The sequence below is a fragment of the Melitaea cinxia genome, chromosome 25, assembly GCF_905220565.1.
Source record: "Melitaea cinxia chromosome 25, ilMelCinx1.1, whole genome shotgun sequence".
NCBI lineage: Eukaryota > Metazoa > Arthropoda > Insecta > Lepidoptera > Nymphalidae > Melitaea > Melitaea cinxia.
The window spans coordinates 9,681,639-9,704,549 of record NC_059418.1 but is presented as its reverse complement, the minus strand read 5'-3'; the positions used below and the strand labels follow the sequence as shown (position 1 = coordinate 9,704,549).

Here is a 22,911-nt window from a genome sequence, read left to right as displayed (position 1 = left end):
TTTTTTTGCTTTAATTTCGTGTTATGTCTAGTAACAGGAGAACCGTAGACTTAACTAAAAACAAACTCAATCTAATGTCACCCAACTTCTTTATGGTAAACACGTAAATTTATAAGTACTCATAAATATTTTGGTTGCAAAATAAAAGTTACTGTGTGGCTACGGTACTAAAGAATATCATAGATCGATCATAATTGATTTTATACACAAAAATAAAAATCTTACCACCGCGATTCATTATTTGTACCTGTCGATCAGCGCCATCTATCAACAAGACGAAAAATACTCGAACATTTGTAACAACTGTGGGTAGCTCTAGTAGGTAGACAGAGGAGACACGGATGGACAGACTGTGGAGTTCATGGTATAGGACTCCGTTGACATATGAGTTTAAATAAAGTAAAAAAAAAAAAAAAAGTTTGGTTTATTTCGCATATCAAAGTAATGTTCGTAATAATCTCAGTTGACTGTAGACGAGTAACTTAATTAATGTCTTACTTCCACGAGCTTCATATAGCACAAGTCGTCAAAAATACATACGTTAATATTAACCGTGTAATAAATACATCAAATAATCTATTTATCTATTTAATATACATAAACGCGAAAGGTCATTCATCACGAAATCTCCGAAACTATAACACCTACAAACTTGAAATTTGGCAGGTAGGCTCCTTATATGAAGTAGACATCCGCTAAGAACGGATTTTACGAAACTCAACCCCTAAGGGGGTAAAATGCGGGTTGGAAGTTTGTATGAGAGTCCCATGTTTTTGACGTAAGAGACTTGAAATTTAAAATGTATGTATAGATAGTAAAAAGGTATCCAAATAATGTATCTTTAGAAATCAACTCCTTTTTGGGGTTAAAACGGGGGATCGTAGGTTGACTCACTGATCACAAAATCTCCGAAACTATAACACCTACAAACTTGAAATTTAGCAGGTAGGCTCCTTATAGGGCGTAAATTACTGTTAAGAATGGATTTTACGAAACTCGACCCCTAAGAGGGTAAATTGGGGGTTGGAAGATTGTATAAAAGTCCTATGTCTATGAAGTTATGAAGTAAGAGACTTAAAATTTAAAATGTATGCTCTATATATGGTGAGAAGGTGTCAAAATAATGAAACTTTAGAAATCAACTCCCTTTTGGGGTTAAAACGGGGGATGGTAGGTTTAGTCACTCATCACGAAATCTCCGAAACTATAACAGCTATTAACTTGAAATTTGGCAAATATGTTCCTTATAGGGCGTAAACATCCACTGAGAACGGATTTTACGAAACTCGACCCCTAAGGGAATAAAACGGGGGTTGGAAGTTTGTATAAAAGTGCTATGTTTTTGAAGTAAGAGACTTGAAATTTAAAATGTATGCTCTATATATATATATATATATAGTGAGAAGGTGTTCAAATAATGCATCTTTAGAAATCAACTCCCTTTTAGGGTTAAAACGGGGTATGGTAAGTTGACTCACTCATCACGAAATCTCCGAAGCTATAACAGCACAAACTTCACATTTAGCAGGTAGGTTCCTTATAGAACGTAGATATTCGCTAAGAACGGATTTTACGATACTCGATTCCTAAGGGGATAAAACGGGGGTTGGAAGTTTGTATGAAAGTCCTATGTTTTTGAAGTAAGAAACTTGAAGTTTAAAATGTGTGCTCTATAGATGGTAAGGAGGTGTCCAAATAATGTAACTTTAGAAACCGACTCCCTTTTGGGGTTAAAACGGGGGATCGTAGGTTGATTCATTCATCACGAAATCTCCGAAACTATAACAGATACAAACTTGACATTTGGTAGGTAGGTTCCTTATAGGTCGTAGACATCCGCTAAGAACGAATTTTACGAAACTTGACCCCTAAGGGGTTGAACAGGGGTTGGAAGTTTGTATGAAAGTCCTATGTTTTTGAAGTAAGAGACTTGAAATTTAAAATGTGTGCTCTATAAATGGTGAGGAGGTGTCCAAATAATGCATTGTAATCTATATATATAAAAGAGAAAGGTCACTGACTCACTCATCACGAGAACTCAAAAACCGCTGGACGGTCCATCCATCCAGGATGTACAAAGATGAAATTTGGCAGGGAGGTAGATTATAGTTAGTCGACGTCCGCTAAGAACGGACTGCGATATTCCACCGCTAAGGTGGTTTTTTTAAGGTGGTATTGGGGTTGATAGTTTGTATGAAACATATACAGCAGCTATAAGTTCGCCTGATAGGTTATTTATACTGCAGCCTGAAAATAAAACTAAAAATGTGGTGTATAGAGAGGTATTATAAAATAACTATTAAATTATACTAAATTGTGTCTTTTAAAAAGTTACTCAGTCTGATAAGCATTTCAAGTGACAGAAATAAAAAAATAATTTTTAAAACGGGGGATGGTAGGTTGACTCCCTCATCACGCAATCTCCGAAACTATAATACCTACAAACTTGAAATTTGACAAGTAGGTTCCTATTTGAAATTTGACAGGTAAGGTAGGGCGTAAACATCCGCTAAGAGCTGATTTTATGAAACTCAACCCTTAAAGGGATAAAACGGGGGTTGGAAGTTTGTATGAAACATATACAGCCTGACAATAAAACCAAAAATGTAGTGTATAGAGAGGTTTTATAAAACCTATATATAAATAACTATTAAATTATACTAAATTGTGCCTTTTAAAAAGTTACTCAGTTTGATAAGCATTTCAAGTGACTGAAATAAAAATAATCCTTTTCCAGTTTCACTGGAAATTTACCGGGAAAACTTTGTGACACACTAATGTCAACGCAGGCGAAGCCGCGGGCACAGCTAATAATATATATAAACGCGAAAGGTCATTCATCACGAAATCTCCGAAACTATAACACCTACAAACTTGAAATTTGGCAGGTAGGCTCCTTATAGGACGTAGACACCCGTTAAGATCGGATTTTACGAAATTCAACCCCTAAGGGGGTAAAATAGGGGTTGGAAGTTTGTATGAGAGTCCCATGTTTTTGACGTAAGAGACTTGAAATTTAAAATGTAAGCTCTATAGATAGATGGTGAAAAGGTGTCCAAATAATGTATCTTTAGAAATCAACCCCTTTTTGGGTTAAAACGGGGGATAGTAGGTTGGCTCACTGATCACGAAATCTCCGAAACTATAACAGTTACAAACTTGAAATTTGGCAGAAAGGCTCCTTATAGAGCGTAAACATCCGCTAAGAACGAATTTTACAAAACTCGACCCCTAAGGGGGTAAAACGGGGTTTGGAATTTTGTATGAAAGTCCTATGTTTTTGAAGTAAGAGACTTGAAATTTAAAATGTATGCTCTATAGATGGTGAGAAGGTGTTCGAATAATGTATATTTAGAAATCAACTCCCTGTTGGGGTTAAAACGGGGGATGGTAGGTTGATTCACTCATCACGAAATCTCCGAAACTATAATACCTACAAACTTGAAATTTGGCAGATACGTTTCTTATAGGGCGTATACATTTGCTAAGAACGAATTTTATGAAACTCTACCCCTAAGGGGATAAAACGGGGGCTGGAAGTTTGTATGAAAGTTCTATGTTTTTGGAGGAAGAGACTTGAAATTTGAAATGTATACTCTATAGATAGTGAGAAGGTGTTCAAATAATGTATCTTTAGAAATCAACTCCCTTCTGGGGTTAAAACAGGGGATGGTAGGTTGACTTACTCATCACGAAATCTCCGAAACTATAACAGCTACAAATTTGAAAATTGGCAAGTAGGTTCCTTATAGGGCATATACATTTGCTAAGAACGAATTTTATGAAACTCGACCCCTAAGGTGATAAAACGGGGGTTGGAAGTTTGTATGAAAGTCCTATGTTTTTGAAGTAAGACTTGAAATTTAAAATGTATGCTCTATAAATGTTGAGAAGGTGTTCAAATAATGTATCTTTAGAAATCAACTCCCTTTTGGGGTTAAAATGGGGTATGGTAGGTTGACTCACTCATCACGAAATCTCTGAAACTATAACAGCTACAAACTTGAAATTTTGCAGATAGGTTCCTTATAGGGCGTAAACATCCACTGAGAACGGATTTTACGAAACTCGATCCATAAGGGGATAAAACGGGTGTTGGAAGTTTATATGAAAGTCATATGTTATTAAGGTAAGAGACTTGAAATTTAAAATGTATGCTCTATAGATGGCGAGGAAGTGTCCAAATAATACATCGTAATCTATATATATAAAAGAGAAAGGTCACTGATTGACATCACGAGAACTCGAAAACCGCTGGATGGTCCATCCATCCAAGATGGACAAAGATGAAATTTGGCAGAGAGGTAGATTATAGTTAGTAGACGTATGCTAAGAACGGATTTTACGATATTCCATCGCTAAGGGGGTTTAATTGGGGTTGATAGTTTGTATGAAACATATACAGTAGTAACAAGTTCGCCTGATAGGTTATTCATACTGCAGCCTGAAAATAAAACTAAAAATGTAGTGTATAGAGAGGTTTTATAAAAATAACTATTAAATTATACTAAATTGTGCCTTTGAAAAAGTTACTCAGAATGATAAGCATTTCAAGTGACTAAAATAAAAAAATAATTTGCGTTAAGCATCTTAATAGTAATGCATATCTTCATAAACACGCGGACGTAGTCGCGGGCAACAGTTAGTGTATTATAAAACAAAGTTCCCAAAAGCGTATGTGACCGATTCCCTCAAAATCTACTTAACGGATTTTCATGTGGTTTCACAAATGGAGAGAGGGCTGCAAGAGGGAGGTTTACGGAACGGCAAAGCCGATTTTGATGAGAGTTTCACTGGAAGTTTGACGGGAAAACTTTGTGACAAACTGATTTCAACGCGGGCGAAGCCGCGGGCACAGCTAGTAAATAAATAAATCGAATATTTACCGTGCACTTAATTTGAGTGACAGAGAAAATGAGGAGCAATAGGTTAGCGTGGTATGGGCATGTAATGAGGAGGGATGACTGCTATGTCGGTAAAAGAATGTTAGCGATGAATGTCGAAGGACGAAGAGCGATCGGCAGACCGAAAAAGCGATGGATGGATTGTGTGAGTGTATGTAATATGAGAAAGAAAGGAGTAAGCACTGAAGTGACGAATAATAGAGAGGAATGGAAGAGGAAAACATGTTGTGCCGACCCTACATAAGTGGGATAAGGGCAGGAAGATGATGATGACCGTGTACTTAATTTCTGTGGTCATCAACCCGCCTGCCCAGCGTGGTGACTATGGGCAAAACACTTGAGTCGTCACAATTTCACGCCATTTCTGGCGACAAAAACTTTAATTTTACAATTCAAGATTCTGTCTAATTATTCAACTAGATCTCTTGATGTCAGTTTATTATTAAAGAAAATATCAAATTATCGTGCAGACGATTATGACAGACGATTTAAAATACGACACCGCTACTTTCTACACCTATAAAAAAACTTGCGCTAACATCTTCAGGAAAACAACATAAATAATTATCTAATAATAAATATATTTTCAACTGACGTCCGAAAATGAAGGAGGTTCTCAATTCGACTGTTTTTATGTAAATTAACCTCGGAACTTTTTACTGGTTGGACCGATTTTGATGTTGTTTTTTTTTTATTGAAAGGTGTAGCATTTGTGTTCTAATTTAAATTTAATTGAGATCTGACAAGTACTTTTCGAGTCATATCTAATAACACGTATTTAGTTAATTATTTTAGTCGTCCTACGTTGTATCATACCACATAAATTTGCACTGTATGTATGGATTTTAATGGTCCTTATTTACATCGAAAGCTGTTGCTTGACGTATTGAATATTTGGTGTAAGTTTCTACTTGTTGATAGATGGCGCTCATTGTCAGTTGCAAATACTGACTAACGATGGCAAGATTACTATAAGTGTTTATAGTTACATGAAATGATTTCGGACATCACAAATTTATAACGCAACTACAGTCTGTATTCTATTTTGGAGTTCCGTAAACCATAATAGGACTTAAGACCTTATTATTACATATTACAAAACTAAGTCGCTTCCCGCTGTCTGTCTGTCCCTATGTATGCTTAGACCTTAAAACTATGCAACGGATTTTGATGCGGTTTTTTAATAGATATAGTGATTCAAGAGGTAGGTTTATATGTATAATACATGTGTAATAATTTTTATTAATTTAATAGTAATTTGCGATAAATTGTATTATTTCATTAAAACTTATCATTATTATTAATTTAGTATTAAATATTGTAAGAATCTGGCGACTAAATTAATTTTCATTTAATTAAAGAAATTATCAACATGAGCGACACCTACCATCGATCGATCGATTGATCGAAATCAAAGCAATGCGTTATTCCGTCACAATCAGAGCGAAGTCACGTAGATCGAAGTATCATTCTACGTATTGATAGATGGCGCTCATCGTTGGTCTACGAATACTGAGTCGCGGTGGCGAGATTGTTTAAGTGAATCTGTAAATTCCGTTGCGATTACAGCTGGGGGCGTCAAAAATAATATAACATAAAATATCATTAATTTTTCTAGTTTCTTACCACGTCACAGTGTGTAACGGAACCTTCATAACGTCAGATATCTGGGAACACACCTGTATGGCCTATACATACATTTGTCACGAGTGATAGAAGGAACAGGAAGACTGGCGACTACAATCTGCGCCCACGGGGCTGTTTATAAGATATAACACAAATAAAAGCAATTAAGCAAAACGGAGTCAGTGTTAATAGTTTTTAAACTTAGAACATTTAATTTTTTTAACCAACTCCAAAAAAGTAGATGGTATCCATTCCACTGTATTTTTCGTATGTTACCCCAGAGCTTTGTATTGGATTGACCGATTTTGATGATTCTTTTTTAAATGAGATCTGTCAAGAACTTTTTGAATTATCTCTAGTAATGAGTATTTACTACATCTACCTGCGTTGTATTACTAGTCGATGTTATTGTAATCGGTTTTTTCATTGCTTTCGCTGTTTAAATTGGTGAATAAAATGATTCACGTTAAAATGTTACTTTAATTATAGAATTCAATTCTATGCATTTCTACTGATTTATTTTTTTAATAATTCGATTTAATATCGTAACGACCCCATACGTGTACCGTCCCTCGACCAATAGGAACGCAGAGTGACAATGTGTTTATGTAATATATGTTGGAGGGAAATCGAGTTAACGTAAGTTGGGTCGGTAAAAAAATTAGATTCCGTTTGGTTATAGCTGGCAAAAGATAGCCTTGGTCTCGTAGTGGGAAATCTGTCAAAATTTTAAATTGTGAATTTTTTTTTGTTAGTTCTTATTAATTATTTTATTCTTATTTATATTACTACAGTAACTTAATTTTTTATTATTTACTAGCTGACCCGGCGAACTTCGTATCGCCTAACAGTCGATTCTTTAATTTAATTATTTTTTTTTCTTTTAGAATTTTTCTCTCCGTAAGAACCATCCTCGTACTTCAAGGAATATTTTTAAAAAAGAATTAGCGAAATCGGTCCAACCGTTCTCGAGTTTTGCGCTTAGCAACACATTCAGCGACTCATTTTTATATTATAGATTACTTCTTCTTTATTTATTTATTACTTCTTGCATAAATATAGTCGAACACATTTACGTAGTAAAAAAAGAAAAAAACAGCAGTACAAAAATAAAATTAAACAAAAAGTAGTTACAATGACAGCATGCAAAGGCGGGTCTTATTGCTTTAAGCAATCTCTTCCAGACAACCCCCGGTACAAGGAGATTATTACTAACAAAGTGCGAGATTGTGAAAAAGTAGAAAAATATAAATAAAATTATAAATACATAAAATCATATATACATACACATATAGAAGAATAAGATAAACATACAAAATTATGAGAATAAATAAATTTACGTAAACCATACGTAAGAATATAGGTACACATATTAAATACTTACAACATACACAAAATACATACATATACACATACATAAATACATACATACATACATACATACATACATACATACAAAAAAAAATTAAGTAAGTTTTATTGTGATCGAAAGTGGTTTCAAAATGTATATTCTGTGGATAAACATATTTTATTGCCCTTTAGAAATATAGGTATAAATCCATATGAATAACAATCGATAGTCACCTAAACCAACAATCTGTTGAAAATCGACTACTGTAGGAACAGACGACACTAGTAAACTGAGTTTTTCTATAAAAAACACTCTCACACTCAAGTGAGAACGTAAATTTTCCGACCTTAGTTCTATAAATAGGGTACTTATACTACTTAGTTCTATATATAGTAGTAGGGTAAAGGAACAAAAGCGCACGTCTGTCTGTGATGCACATTAGATTCAGATGCGAGCGTGTTAGCGTACAACTAGTTGCTGTATATTTCTGTATATTTAATTTACTCAACTTTTGTTATAGGAAAGGAAATCACAGCTTGATAACTTTTTAGTAACAGTTACCGACGAATTGAGCTACCTTGAAAAGTTAAGAATAATGTTCTCATAATAAGAAAAGTTAAGATAGATTTTGCTAAAGTGTAGTCTTTAAGGTTTTGGCCTTTATAATATTTGGTTGAAAAAAAAAAACGCGTATCTCGTTTGAAGGTCATTTTAAAATGAGCATTACTCTAAAGAGTTTACTATTAAGAATGATAATCATAATTTAAATAATTGTGTTTGCTCGCAAACGAAAAAAAAACCGACTTCCATTACATCGACGAGTAATAGAACGTAGATCGACGAAAAAATAGTCAAGTAAATACGCGTTATCAAAGATTACTCAAAAAGTAGTTATCAGATCTCGATAAAATTTATATGTGACCACATGATAAACATCAGCTTTCGATTAAATTAAAAAATATCAAAATCGGTACACCCAGTAAAAAGTTATTACGGATTTTCGAGAGTTTCCCTCGACTTCTCTGGGATTCCATCATCAGATCCTGGTTTCCGTATCACGGTACCAAACTAGGGATATCCCCTTTCCAACAAAAAAAGAATTATCAAAATCGGTACATCCAGTAGAAAGTTATGCGGTATAATACAACGTAGGTCGACGAAAAAAGCATCAAGTAAAAACGCATTATTAGATATAACTCAAAAAATAGTTGTTAGATCTCAAATAAATTTAAATGGGACCAATTGGCACACACCACCTTTCGATTAAAACAAAATTCTGAAAAGTCAAAAAGGTCAAAAGTTCTGATGTAACATATATAAAAATAATTGTGTTTGCTCGCAAACGAAAAAAAACCGACTTCAATTACATCGACGAGTAATACAACGTAGATCGACGAAAAAATACTCCAGTCTCGTCACGATACTCGTGTATGTCGCACGCGCTGGCCGATCATAAGTATCGTAGATAATAAGTAAGTTAAGTTAGTTTTACTCGCGCACCTGTTTAACAGGTTGCCGCTGAAGTTTAAGAATGAATGAGACTGAGTGTGATCAGAAAGTGAAATATGTTGACATGAGTGAGGAAGAAGAATTACGTGATTGGGGATCACCAATTTCGACGGAGAAAAATATAGAAAAACAGGAGCACTTTTTTGTAGAGGTAGTAAACAATTGTCAGGATAGTGGTAAGGAGAAAGAGAATTTAAGTACAGACAGACCATCAAAGCGAACGAGAGAGGAAGATGATATAGGATGGACAAAGGTGGAAAAAAAAATTAAGAAACAGGGACAAATTAAGATTGAAGTTATAATTTCGAGTAAAGAAAAACTGCCAAAACAGTTTGCGATTGCTAAGTTATTTACAGCTCTTAACTTTATCGACATAATTAAGATCAAATATATTAACCCATATAGAATTAAGATGGAAGTTCCTAACGAGGATTATGCGACTAAAGTTATTAATTGTTCGGAATTTGAAAAAAGAGGATGGAGAGTACATCGGGAGATGGATGTAAACGTATCGCATGGAATTATAAAACATGTGGATCTTGAGTTGACTGAGGACCAGGCTCTAGAAGCAATTAAGTGCCCTAATAATGTGCAGGTTTTATCTTTAAAACGGTTGAAACGAAGAAACGAGGCTGGTGAATGGATACCGAGTGAAGTGGCGCGTATTGACTTTTTAATGCTCTTACTTGCCAGCATATATTTACATTGATAATTTACGAGTTAGGGTTGAGCCATATATTTTTCCTGCAACACAATGTTCAAGATGCTGGAAGTTCGGTCACCCTAAAGCTAGATGTGCATCACGCGTGATCGTCTGTCCTAAATGCTGTGGTTCTCATGAAAATTGCGAAACTATGCAATATAAGTGTGTTAACTGTAATGGTGATCATATAGCATTGAACAGAATATGTCCTGTTTATTTGAGAGAAAAGAGACTAAGAGAATTGATGGCAGAGTTTAATTGTTCTTATAAAAGAGCATGCAGCTTATATATGCGCCCGGATTCAATAGCAGAGCCAAACCAAACCATGAAAAATTCGGTGGAAAATCAAGATATCACTACCTCAAATAGTTATATGAATCTGCCATGTGATGAAAATACGAATCATAAATATACTCCACTATTACCGGAATTCTCACAATTGTTTACTCCAAAGCGGCCTAAGTCATCGTCGAGTAATAACAACAATAAACGCGATACGAGTAGCAATATAAATCAATTAGAGCAGGATAGATGCAACCAACCGGACCACATTCCACAGCGATCATCTGATGACACCGACGCGCATAGTAATAATATAAACAACGATCGTAAGGTTCAGTTTAGCGAGCTCATATTACGCTTAATAGATATATTGTTTATTAAAAACTTTACTTTAGGTGAAAAAGTTCATAACTGTGTTAAATGTGTATTTGAATATTTAATACTTGTCGTAGTTGGTAATATTTCTGATAGGCCATATGTTAATTGCATTTTAGAGTTTATAAGTAAGTTTATTAATGGATAACACCAAAATTATTAAAGTGAAATTATTACAATGGAATGCCCAAAGTTTAAGACCGAAATTAAATGCTTTTGAAAATATTTTAATTCAGGAAAAAATTCATATATGTATATTATCGGAGACTTGGTTAGAACCAAATTGCAGTTTAAAAATTGATGCGTATAATATATATAGACAGGATCGTGATGACTCATATGGAGGAATCGCGATAGTTGTTCATAAATCTATTAAAGCGCAGTGTAATAATATTATTTTACCTAATCGATACATACAAGCACTACATATTAAAATATTTAATTGTTGTTATCTAGAGAATGTAATTGCAATATATTGTCCACCGAACGTTAGTACATCTGGCCAAGACTGGAAAGATTTGTTTTCCAAATGGTCTAGTAAAACAATTTTAGGGGGGGATTTCAATGGGCATCACTCTAATTGGTCAACTAAAAATAATAGTAGGGGTTTACAAATATATGATGCCTCGATTGAATATAATTATGTTTCCCTTAATAATGGCGATTCAACTAGAATTAAATTTGTACTAAATAATTGGCAGAAAAGTTCACCTGATATCTCATTTGCTACTTCAGATATTGCTCTTCGTTTTGATTGGACTATATTAAATGAAAGCTTGGGTAGTGATCATTTAATGGTTTGTATGAGTACAGATATGGCATTATATACGGGGAATCATATTATAAAGCGTAACTTTAAACGAGCTGACTGGCAAAAGTATAAAAGTATTTTACAAGAAAAATTCCCACTTCTAAATTTAGACCAAAACCCTACTGGTCAGCCGAATTATCACAAGCTGTGGCTAAACGAAGGCGTGCGTTAGCACAACTAAGAAGAAATCCTACACCTAATAATTTGATAAATTTTCGACAAAAGGTTTCGTGTGCTCAAAAGCTCATCCGAAAGTCTATTACTAAGTCGTTTCATCAATTTTGCGATGGTATTTCACATGTAGCCACTAGTCGTGAAATGTGGGAAAAAATGCGATGGCTTAAGGGTTATAAGAGCGTTAAAAGTAATTTAGATTGGGAAAAAGCTTGTATGTTATTAAAACAGTTAACACCAGATTATGTTATACCTATAACACCTTTATTTCAATCGAATAACCAGCAGTTAGAGTTACCTATTACCGTTCAAGAACTAACAAACACTTTAAAAACGAAAGATACTGCTCCAGGTATAGATGCTATTTCGTATTCTGTGATATATCATTTTCCCAATAAACAAATATTAATAAATGTATTAAATAGAATATTATTTGAAGGACATATACCACCGCAATGGAGAGACATTAAGATTGTTCTAATCCCGAAACCTGGTTGTGACGCAAATAGTTCGTCTTCTATGAGACCTATTTCACTTATATCCTGTATGGCTAAAATACTACATAATATCATAACAAAACGTCTTGAGTGGTATATGGAAAGGAATAGATTGTTGACTAATAAAACGGTAGGATTTAGACGGACACAATCAAGCTTAGATAATTTGGTCAGGTTAGTTTCTCAAATTCAAATAGGATTTTCAACTAAACAGGAAACATTAGGATGTTTTGTTGACGTAAACAATGCTTATAATAATGTTGACATCGTGCAGGTTACGCGTAAACTTGATGAGTTGGAAGTTGGGTCGTCTATATGCAGGTATATTTGGATGTATCTGAAGGAAAGGCATATAACTATATATGAATCAGGAACAAATAAATCCATCACAAGATGGACTTGCAAGGGTCTGGCACAGGGAGATCGCATGTCCCCGATTTTGTTCAACATCGCAACTCGTGATATTTGTAAAAATATTGAAGATGTTTATATTTCTCAGTATGCGGACGATTTTGTGTTGTATGTCTCAGGTCAAAACTTAAGATTCATGACGACTTTATTACAAAATGCTTTAAATAGCTTATCCATAATGTTAAGAGATTTAGGATTAGAATTATCGCCAAATAAAAGTAAGTTATGTTTGTTTACGAGGCGTCGACTACATCAACAGGTTAAGGTTTCTATTGAAGATGTCAATCTTGAAAATGTACAGGAGGTTAAATATTTGGGTATTTGGTTGGATAAGTCATTAAGATGGGGAAAACAAATTAAAGAAACATGTAGTAAGTTAAGTAGGTTCTTAAATGTTTTTAATGTATTAGCTGGGGCATCTTGGGGTGTTCATCCTGTACATTTAAGACAATTATACATCTCAATTATACGAAGTAGGTTAGATTATGGAAGTTTTCTGTTAAATACCAGTCCTCTAAGTAATCTAGTAAAATTAGACAAGATCCAAAATCGGGCAATGAGAGTTATAGGTGGTTTTATAAAAAGTAGTCCCATACACGTCATGGAATCAGAATTAGGTTTACCGCCATTATTATTTCGAAGAAATTATCTGCCTTATAAATTTTTATTAAAATCTATGTCTGTCGAAAATGGGGATTCCATAGCAATAATTTCTAAACTAGCTTCAGTGTGTGAAAATTCTCGGTATTGGATTAATAAAAGAAAACCTTTGCTTTCTGTTCTATTCAATGAGTTGTCTGATGTTACTGTACAAAAATCACCAATCTTAGAAATGTATTCTTTGCCAACATGGGTTACTAATATAGATATATGGACACATTTATGTTTATGTATTGATGAAGTACACGGATCTAAAAGATTCCACAGCTCTGATAAATTATTAAAAAATTCTTTAAATACTATTCAACGAAAATATTTTGATTGCTATCAAATTTATACGGATGGGTCTAAGGATAATAATGGAATTGGGGCTTCATTTTACGATTCACAAGCTAATATAACTGCAAAATTTAAGCTAAATAGCAACATTTCAATTTTAGAAGCGGAATTAGTTGCAATATCTGAATGTTTATCCTACATTTATTCGTGCGAAGGTAATAAATTTGTTATACTTAGTGATTCTAAAAGTGCCCTACAACATATAGCTCGGTGCACCTCAGGTAAACGAGGACTGCCTGTAGCTTATTGTATATTGGAAACATTTTTGAATTTAAAAGAATATGGTAAGGATGTTAAATTTCAGTGGATCCCATCTCATATAAATTTGATTGGCAATGATGCGGCAGATATGGGTGCAAAAATGGGGATTGTGGACGGTATATCTGTGAACCATGTACCTTTTTTTACCAATTTTTTGAGAGAAATTAAAATTAAGTATTTAGACAACTGGAAAGAGTATTTTAACAAAAGATCGGTTGAAAAGGGTATATGGTATAAAACAATTCAAAACGAGCCGCCCAAGATACCCTGGTTTTATAATGCAAAATTAAGTCGACAAATGTTGGTTACTAGTTTAAGACTTCGATCCGGGCACGTCCCATTAAATGCATTCGGGTTCATGATGAAAATTGTTCAGTCTCCTAACTGTACAGTATGTAACACGCGAGAAGATGTATACCACGCTTTAGTGGAGTGTGCTCGGGTCGGAGCCGAACGCAGAGGCTTGGAAAAGGAAATTGGTATTGACTTTAGATGTGTGGGAATTTGTAATGCTATCCTTTCTGATCCTACGTCGGCACTGGCGATTAAGGTGTATTGGATGTTTTTAAGATTGGTTAGTTTAAGAGTATAGTGATTTTGTTATGATCAATGGGGCTGGCATAGTCGCTAAGCGACCAAAGCCTCTTACATTATACAAATAAAGATTTAAAAAAAAAAAACACAATTATAGAACTGAGTTTCAATATGCTTAAATATAGATTATTTTTACAAGATTACGACGACTTTACATATAGACTAACTGTTGACTTTTGTATGTATACCCACTGTGAATAATGTAAATAATGGATACAAACATACGTAAATAACTGCTAAAATTCAAAACACTATTTTTGCAGATTCGTTTCCCAAAGGTTTCAAAGGAACGACATTAATAAATCTCCGCTGTCTGTTCGTCACACAGAGCTGTGTTTAGAAGAGTACTGGGACATTCAGAGACAATATACAATTGGTGTTACTATAGGTAACGATAAAAAATTAGTATTAACTTTGTTCGCAATTTAACTTTGTAATTGTTAGTGTAATTGAATTATTAATCTTCTCATAGCGATTCACTATTGGTAACCGTCTGTAAGTGTCGTCTATGACGACGTTGAATATTTGTTTTGAAATTTATAATTTAAATATTTGCGAAAATTTTGAGAGCCAAATAACGATGCGTTATGCAGCTCTCCAAGATTTTCAATTTTCGAAGTGATCGTAATTAACTTTATATATAAAAACAAAAATCTCGTTACCGTGATTCACAATAAGCAACCGACTATGAGTGCCATCTAGTAACAAGTAGAAACACACGAGTACATCCAATATTGATTGTGTTTGATCTGCGTAACTTTACTAAGACGAAAATTTGTACTGCGGGTATTAATTTTCGTAACAGTATCTAGTATTTTATTTTATTTTATGTAACTATGTCGGCAAAAAAGCGTATGGCACACCTGGTGGTAAGCGATTACTGTACTACTTATAGACGTTGCAGATGACACCAGAAGCATTGCAAACGCGTTGCCGGCCCTATTTCCAATTCCCCCTAGGAGCTTTACGCACCACAGGAACACAATTCTGCTTGAAAACAGTATTATTTAGCTGTGATCTTCTGTTAGGTCGAGGTACTTTCCCAGTCGGGCTGCTCCTTATTTTAAGCAAGAAATTTCCTGCTGTGAAAAGGAAATTTATTCAATTAATAAAAATAATAATCGCGGTGACAAGGTTTTCAGTGTTGTATTTATAGTGGATTATTTTTCCTAGTTTACATAAGTTTTAATTTCAAAAAGATAAAACTTTGGCACAACTGAAACCATTCAATCAATCAAAAATTATTTCGGTAACTATAGCAGGTATAATAACGTAAGTAGACCAAACGAAATCCTTTTTTTTTACCCGACTGCCAAGGGAGGGTTATGTTTTTCGCGCGTATCTTGTATGTATGTATGTATGTAATATTCTTTACTACCTCATATTTCCAGAACAACTAAACGGATTTACATAACTGAGGTATCGTTAGGTTCGTCTTTGCTGCCCAAGTGTTCTTAGATAGGTGACATTAAAAAAAATCAAACATGGCGGCTGTGCGAAGCCATTGTATTTAATGAAAAAAAAAATTTTTTTTCTCGAATACTACAATATGGGTATCAAATTGAAGGGCACAATACAAGGATTTTAAAAAGGTATATCATGATTATTATTACCGTAATACTAAGACAGAAATACAATATTAAAGTTTAAAAAATGTGGACTTTGCTCTTTCGCACGCCTATGCCATGTCAAACTCGCCTCCTAGGCGACGATCAACTTCGGGGTGTAGCCTTTCAAATAAAATACAATGGTTAAAAAAAAACATACAATTAAAATTACAAATAAAAATTAATAAATGTCACACCAATTTACAATTACATTAATAAAATTAATAACAAATACATAATACCAAATACAAACAAATAATTTTAATAATAATTTCATTATATTAAAACTAATAGTTGTTGATTTAAGCAGTCACCTATTTGCTAAAGGTCAGGCTTACGTTGCTTTGAGCAGAGTGAGATCTTTCTCCGGGCTTGCTATCAGTTCTCTTGACCCTAAAAATTTACTTAATCAACCACATGATGTAAACTGTTTTAATTAATTGAACCGATTACGTAATTTGTCTGACTAAAAAGACATAAATAAAATAATAATTAAAAAAAAAAACAAAAAACCCGCCTGCGTGAAGAACAACTAATAGAAAATCAACTGAAAAAGCTGGAACAAGATAAAAATTCAATATGCACACAAAGTCAGCGAAATAAATAGAAACAGTATCAAACATTTTTTGCTGTACATTTAAAATATATTAATAAGGTAGTCCTTCGAAACTTTATGCAACGTCATAGATAATATGCAGTCGGAGGCATGAAATTGAAGGATAAGTCAAATCATTCTCTCTCTGTGCATGTCTCCGACTGCATGTTATGTACGACGTTGCATAAAGTTTCGAAGGACTACCGTATTAATATATTTTAAATGAACAGCACAAAATGTTTGATACTGTTTCTATTTATTTCGCTGACTTTGTGTGCATATTGAATTTTTATCTTGTTCCAGCTTTTTCAGTTGATTTTCTATTAGTTGTTCTTCACGCAGGCGGGTTTTTTGTTTTTTTTTTTTAATTATTATTTCTCTGATAATGCCCAGCAAGAAAAAATATAACTCGACTTGTATTATATAATTTGTCACAGGAGGCACAGAAAATATTCGTTGTGCTTTGACTTGTTGATAGATAGGACTCGTGATTAAATACAAATTCTAAATCGCGCTGGCAAGATTTTTAGGTAAATCTTATATTAAGAGCCGACGAATAAAAAATTTAACCGAACCTAAAATCAAAAATTTAACCGAACCTAAAATCAAATTTTGAAAAATTTGACCGTTTATCGGCATAATTTCGCCTATCTCCAAAATTAATTCGACCGCTCTTAATTTAAAGACTAGTCGATTTTTGTTACAGTAGAAAAAGGAATGAAATTGGTGTTTTATCTTCTTAACACTAAGGAAGGCGTGGGCAGCACTTCCGTAGTTGTCAAAGTAGATATATTTTAACAACATTCATGTAACCAAAGAAGTCAATTGAGAAAGTGTGGCCCAGTGAGTTAATATTACGTTGAACAATTTTTTTCGTAAAATTAAAATTCTTAAAGTGAATAAAGCTATTTAATGATAAGATATAATTAAAATACATTTGCTTGAAGTTATTTACGCGTTCAATTGGGGTTAATTCAATGGATTTTAATTATATTAAAAGGGGTAGTTGTGAATAATATTATTCGACAGTATAACTTTAAATATTTTGAAATTCGGTTTCTAGATTAGAAAAACGATAACGTTGTAATTACAAAACTGAATAGCTTAAATATAAATTTTTGATTTGTAAAATGTGGTGTACAATAAATAATTTTTTAATCATAAAATAATTGTCATTACATAGGTTTCCTTGTTACGATAATTATTACGAGTGACGATAATTATTCAACATCAAGTAAAACGTAATCTTATTTCCATACAAATTAACAATAACGGTAAAAAATTAGTCTTAAGGGCAGTTCGCAAATGAGCAGGTCCGACGTGTTGAATGTTCGGTGTTTGTTGCAACTTATTGATGGACAGCGTGAGTTTATTAATAAAATAAATAACTAAACACATGTCTTGTGTGGGCTACGCCATAACTTTTATTTATTACATTAATTATAAATCTGTAATTAGTTTCAACTTTTGCGGGAAATTATCAGAAATGAGAGATCGAAACCGTCTGGTAAGTGATACACGAACGAGACCGTTCTTCCGCTGTCAAAAGTATCGTAACTGACTTTATTTAGAAGGAACATAATCTTAACACCACGATTCATTACCCGTAACAGACCAATCAACGACTGAACATTCCTAGACATATTCGCTGTATGTTGCAACTGGTTAATAGATGGTGCTCATGGTTCGAGCAAAGCTAGGCCAATCAAACAAAAGCGAATGTACCGTTTATGTTTCTACTTAGTAACAGATGGCACTCATCAAGTTACAAATCGCGGTGGCAAGGTTTTCATTATTGTGTTCATTATCAATCATGAGAATGTCTTGCTTTGCTAGTGTTAGCACAGTAGTTAATGTGTAGTTAGCACTGTAGCTAGCGCTAATAGTTCATAAGATACTGACTTATTCACTACAATTTTTCTAATTCCGTCCCCTATCACCATGTAGGAGAAACGGAACCCTAATACATTTAGTTACGTAACATAATATTAATATGTAAAAATTAACATGGGTCGCTACTCGTGACGATTGACCTGTTCACACAATTTACCTGATATAACTCGACTTATATAGCTTATCGCAGGAGGCACAGATAATATTCGCCGTGTTTTTTCTCGATAATAGATAATAGAACTCACGTGTGTTGCCTATATTCACCACGCTGGAAAGGTCACGCTATTTTTGGCGCGAACTTATGGAGGCCTATGTCCAGCAGTGGACTGCGTTAGGCTGATGTGTGTTTGTGCCTGTGTATTGTGTGTGTTTCCGGACCCCCGACACAAAAATAAATTCTAGTGGGCACTGTTGAGTATGAAGTCTTTATTTATATAAAGCTCCCCCCCCCCATTCAGTTTTGCCGATACATTGTCAAATACATTAATCTGCTTAAACCCAAAGATTGTAATGCAGCCATATAATAAAATATTTATCCTTCTATGAAACTAGTGGCTATAAGTTTTATCTTGTCGATAGATGGCACTCATGGTAGCTTATCTGAATCGCGGTGGAAAGATTGTTGTCACAATGTATGAAGTCAAGATCTATAGGTGAACACTTGGTATTTCACAGTATGTTTTTTTTTTGTCTTATAACACGGTCGTTTGTTCCTATGGTAAGCAACTTAATGCTCGTGTTACATGTAACAGCCGACTGTTGAATATTTATTTGTTAAATATACATCGAAATAATGCATATACATATAAATAAATAAATACAAATATTACTACTACCAGACTCAGGCGGAAATCGAACCGGCAACCCGCGGAGCAGTAAGAAGGACCACTATAAACTCCATCGGGCCATCGGGCTAGTCTATGTATAATGTGCGTTATAATAGTAGATATACAAACAAGTAAAAACGAAACAAACTCAATTATAATAGCTTGTTATCTTAGGGCATTTACTTTTTATTTTTATTTTTAACCAATTTCAAAAAAGTAGGAGGTTATCAATTCCACTGTATTGTAAGTGTCTTACCCGAGAACTTTTTACTGCATGGGACCTAGTTCGATGATTCTTTTTTTTAATAAATAAAAAAATACAATACGATTGAGAATCTTCTGCTATCTTGGAAGTCGGATAAAAATAAAGAAATACACACACGTGTTACAAGGAAAACCAATTTTAATTATTATTTATGTCAGTCTTGTTACAGACGGACGACGATGTTTAGTAACAAAGTAAGGAACTTTGTTACTTAACATCGTAACACACAACACAATATGAGCTATGAGCTCACGGAAATCTGGAACGTGGCAATTTTTTTTAAATCGGATGACTACTTTTTGAGTAACCTTTGATAACGCGTACTTACTTGACTATTTTTTCGTCTACCCACGTTGTATTATTGGGTTACATTACTAGTCAATGTAATTGAAGTCGCTTTTTTAACCGACTTCCAAAAAAGGAGGAGGTTCTCAATTCGACTGTATTTTTTTTTTTTTTTTTTTTGTATGTTACATCAGAACTTTTGACCGGGTGGACCGATTTCGACAAATTTTGTTTTAATCGAAAGGTGGTGTGTGCCAATTGGTCCCATTTAAATTTATTTGAGATCTAACAACTACTTTTCGGGTTATATCTAATAATGCGTTTTTACTTGACACATTTTTCGTCGACCTACGTTGTATTATACCACATAACTTTCTACTAGATGTACCGATTTTGATAATTCTTTTTTTGTTGGAAAGAGCATATCCCTAGTTTGGTACCATGATAAGGAAACCAGGATCTGATGATAGGATCCCAGAGAAATCGAGGGAAACTCTTGAAAATCCGCAATAACTTTTTACTGGGTGTACTGATTTTAATAATTTTTAATTTAATCGAAAGCTGATGTTTGTCATGTGGTCACATATAAATTTTATTGAGATCTGATAACTACTTTTTAAGTAATCTTTGATAGCGCATGTAGTTACTTGACTATTTGATGTAATTGAAGTCGGTTTTTTTCGTTTGCGAGCAAACACAATTATTTCTCATTAGCGAGCAAACACAATTATCGAACTGAACTTTAATGTGCTTAAATATTAATTGTTGTGACAAGATTACGAGGTCTTTACATGTAAATTAACTGACGACTTTTCAAATGTATACCTACTGTAAATAATGTAAATAATGGATACCGACAAACGTAAATAACTGCTAAATTTCAAAACGCTATTTATGCAGTTTCGTTTCCCAAAGGTATGTGTGGAAAGCTGTCTGTTCGTCACACAGAGCTGTGGTTAGAAGAGCAATGGGACATTCAGGGACCACAAACAATTGAAATAGCTATAATAGCGATAAACACCAATCATTATCTTTGTTCGCCATTTCATTGTGCAATTGTAAGTGTAATTCAATTATTATTCCATTTTTGGCGCGAACTTGTGGAGGCCTATGTCCAGCAGTGGACTGTATAGGCTATAATGTTGATGATGAATTATTATTCTTCTCACAGCGATTCAGTATTGGTAGCCGTCTCTCGTAAGTGTCGTCTACGACGACGTTGAATATTTGTTTTGAAATTTATAATTTAAATATATCTGAAAATTTGAGAAGGTACTCATAACCTTGCTGCGTTATGAGCTCCAACCAAATTTTCAATTTTTAAAGTGATCGTAATCAACTTTATATATAATAACAAAAATGTCGTTACCGCGACTCAAAATAAGCAACCAACGATGAGTGCCATCTAGTAACAAGTAGAAACATACCAGTAAATCCAATATTGATTGTGCTTGATATATTGATTATACATATATATGTGTATGTATCATCTATGTGGGATTGATGGCTCAGAGTAAAATAACAGAAATACTTGTATTACTTTATTTAAAACAAAAGCTAACCGCACCGTCTTTCTACCGCTCGTATCCCTCGCTAGAATCAGTATGGCGCCCCTTCCTTTTTCCATACCTCACTCGCTCATACTTACACTCTCTCTCTCTCTTTCACTCATGCTTATGTTCCGCTTCCCACATGTATGATCTTTTTTCTAGGTAATGAAAATGCATCATGTTTACTTACATAACGTTTCTCTGCAAATAATACAGATAATTACGCTGTCGCACCTACCTTTTCAATGCATATTTTCGTTTTTCTAAAGGTTCTCTTCGAGAGATCGCTACTAAGCGATAAGACCGCCTATATTACATTACATTTTTACATTACTATCTCTATGTTTAAATAACTGTTTTATGTAAATCTTTCTTAAGTGGCGTGCAATAAAGTATATTCTATTCGAGACTACACTACGAGTTGATAATGAACGTTGTTGTTAAAAGTGTACGTTGATTCTGTTATATTCTGAAAGTCGTCGTTTATCTCGGTACTCATAATAATATAACAGTCTTTACAGAATCATGAATGGGTATTAAAATGAATAATTAATTACGTTTCTTATTCTTTCACAGAGAAAGGAAAAGTTTTTAAGAGATTTTAAATTCTTTTTGTCAGTAAATATAAGGAACTGTTTTAACATCTGCTAAGTGAACGTTAAGTTGAAGCGGAACAAGGAAAATTCCATTTAATATTAGGGTAAAGTAATAAGTTAGAAGTTATAATGAAACCTTATTTATGTCATTACTCCAGTAATATTACACTGTGTATTACAAATATTATGATCTAAATACATTTAAATATTTTTTTTTTAAAGTCGGGTTTCAGTTTCTTTGTCCACGAATGCCGGTGACGTGTCACGTGTGTCATCCACTCGACCATCTGTCTTGAATGTGTTCGCTTTAGTCTCTTACCTACATGCTGTTCTTTTGAATTCAAACGTACCTGTAACAAACAAATCTATTGTCAATAAAAGTTTAAATACAAAAATGAAAACGATTAGAGCATTTTACAAAATGTCACAATGGTTTTTAAATTTTGAAATGAACATATAATCTATACTTAAAACGAAAATGTAACAGGTCGAATACTATTAACAAACATTGAAGAAATTAAAAACTATTTTACACTGTTTGATACCCAACGCTCGTTGTCGTTGAAATCCTAATCTTTTATACTTGTGGAGTTATACTCGGTGCACTCCTATCCTCTTACAAAGGAACCGCCGGCCTCACCAACCCTTTGTCGTCCGAATTAATATTTAAACAAGATATAAGGGATGCTACGAGTTAGTTCATCGATAACAGGGATTATACTGGGACTTGAAGTAATGTCCATTAAATTATATTAAACTCATTGTTTTCGTGTCTTCCACTTGTAGAGCCATTCAT

At 33.8% G+C, this 22,911-nt stretch overlaps 2 protein-coding genes across 2 annotated transcripts; both read left to right on the top strand.

Moving 5' to 3' along the window:
• Positions 1–9,412: 9,412 nt before the first annotated feature.
• LOC123666106 lies at positions 9,413–10,099 on the top strand. The gene has a single exon (XM_045600311.1). The coding sequence runs from the start codon at positions 9,413–9,415 to the stop codon at positions 10,097–10,099; it is 687 nt and encodes a 228-aa protein (XP_045456267.1).
• A 145-nt stretch (positions 10,100–10,244) lies between these two features.
• LOC123666105 lies at positions 10,245–10,898 on the top strand. The gene has a single exon (XM_045600310.1). It carries the CDS (start codon positions 10,245–10,247, stop codon positions 10,896–10,898), a length of 654 nt encoding a protein of 217 aa, XP_045456266.1.
• The last annotated feature ends 12,013 nt before the right edge of the window (positions 10,899–22,911 follow it).

Bases quoted from the DNA above. Each gene is read 5' to 3' on its own strand.
- LOC123666106 (XM_045600311.1), top strand. From the start codon at position 9,413: ATGAATGAGACTGAGTGTGATCAGAAAGTGAAATATGTTGACATGAGT.
- LOC123666105 (XM_045600310.1), top strand. From the start codon at position 10,245: ATGCAATATAAGTGTGTTAACTGTAATGGTGATCATATAGCATTGAAC.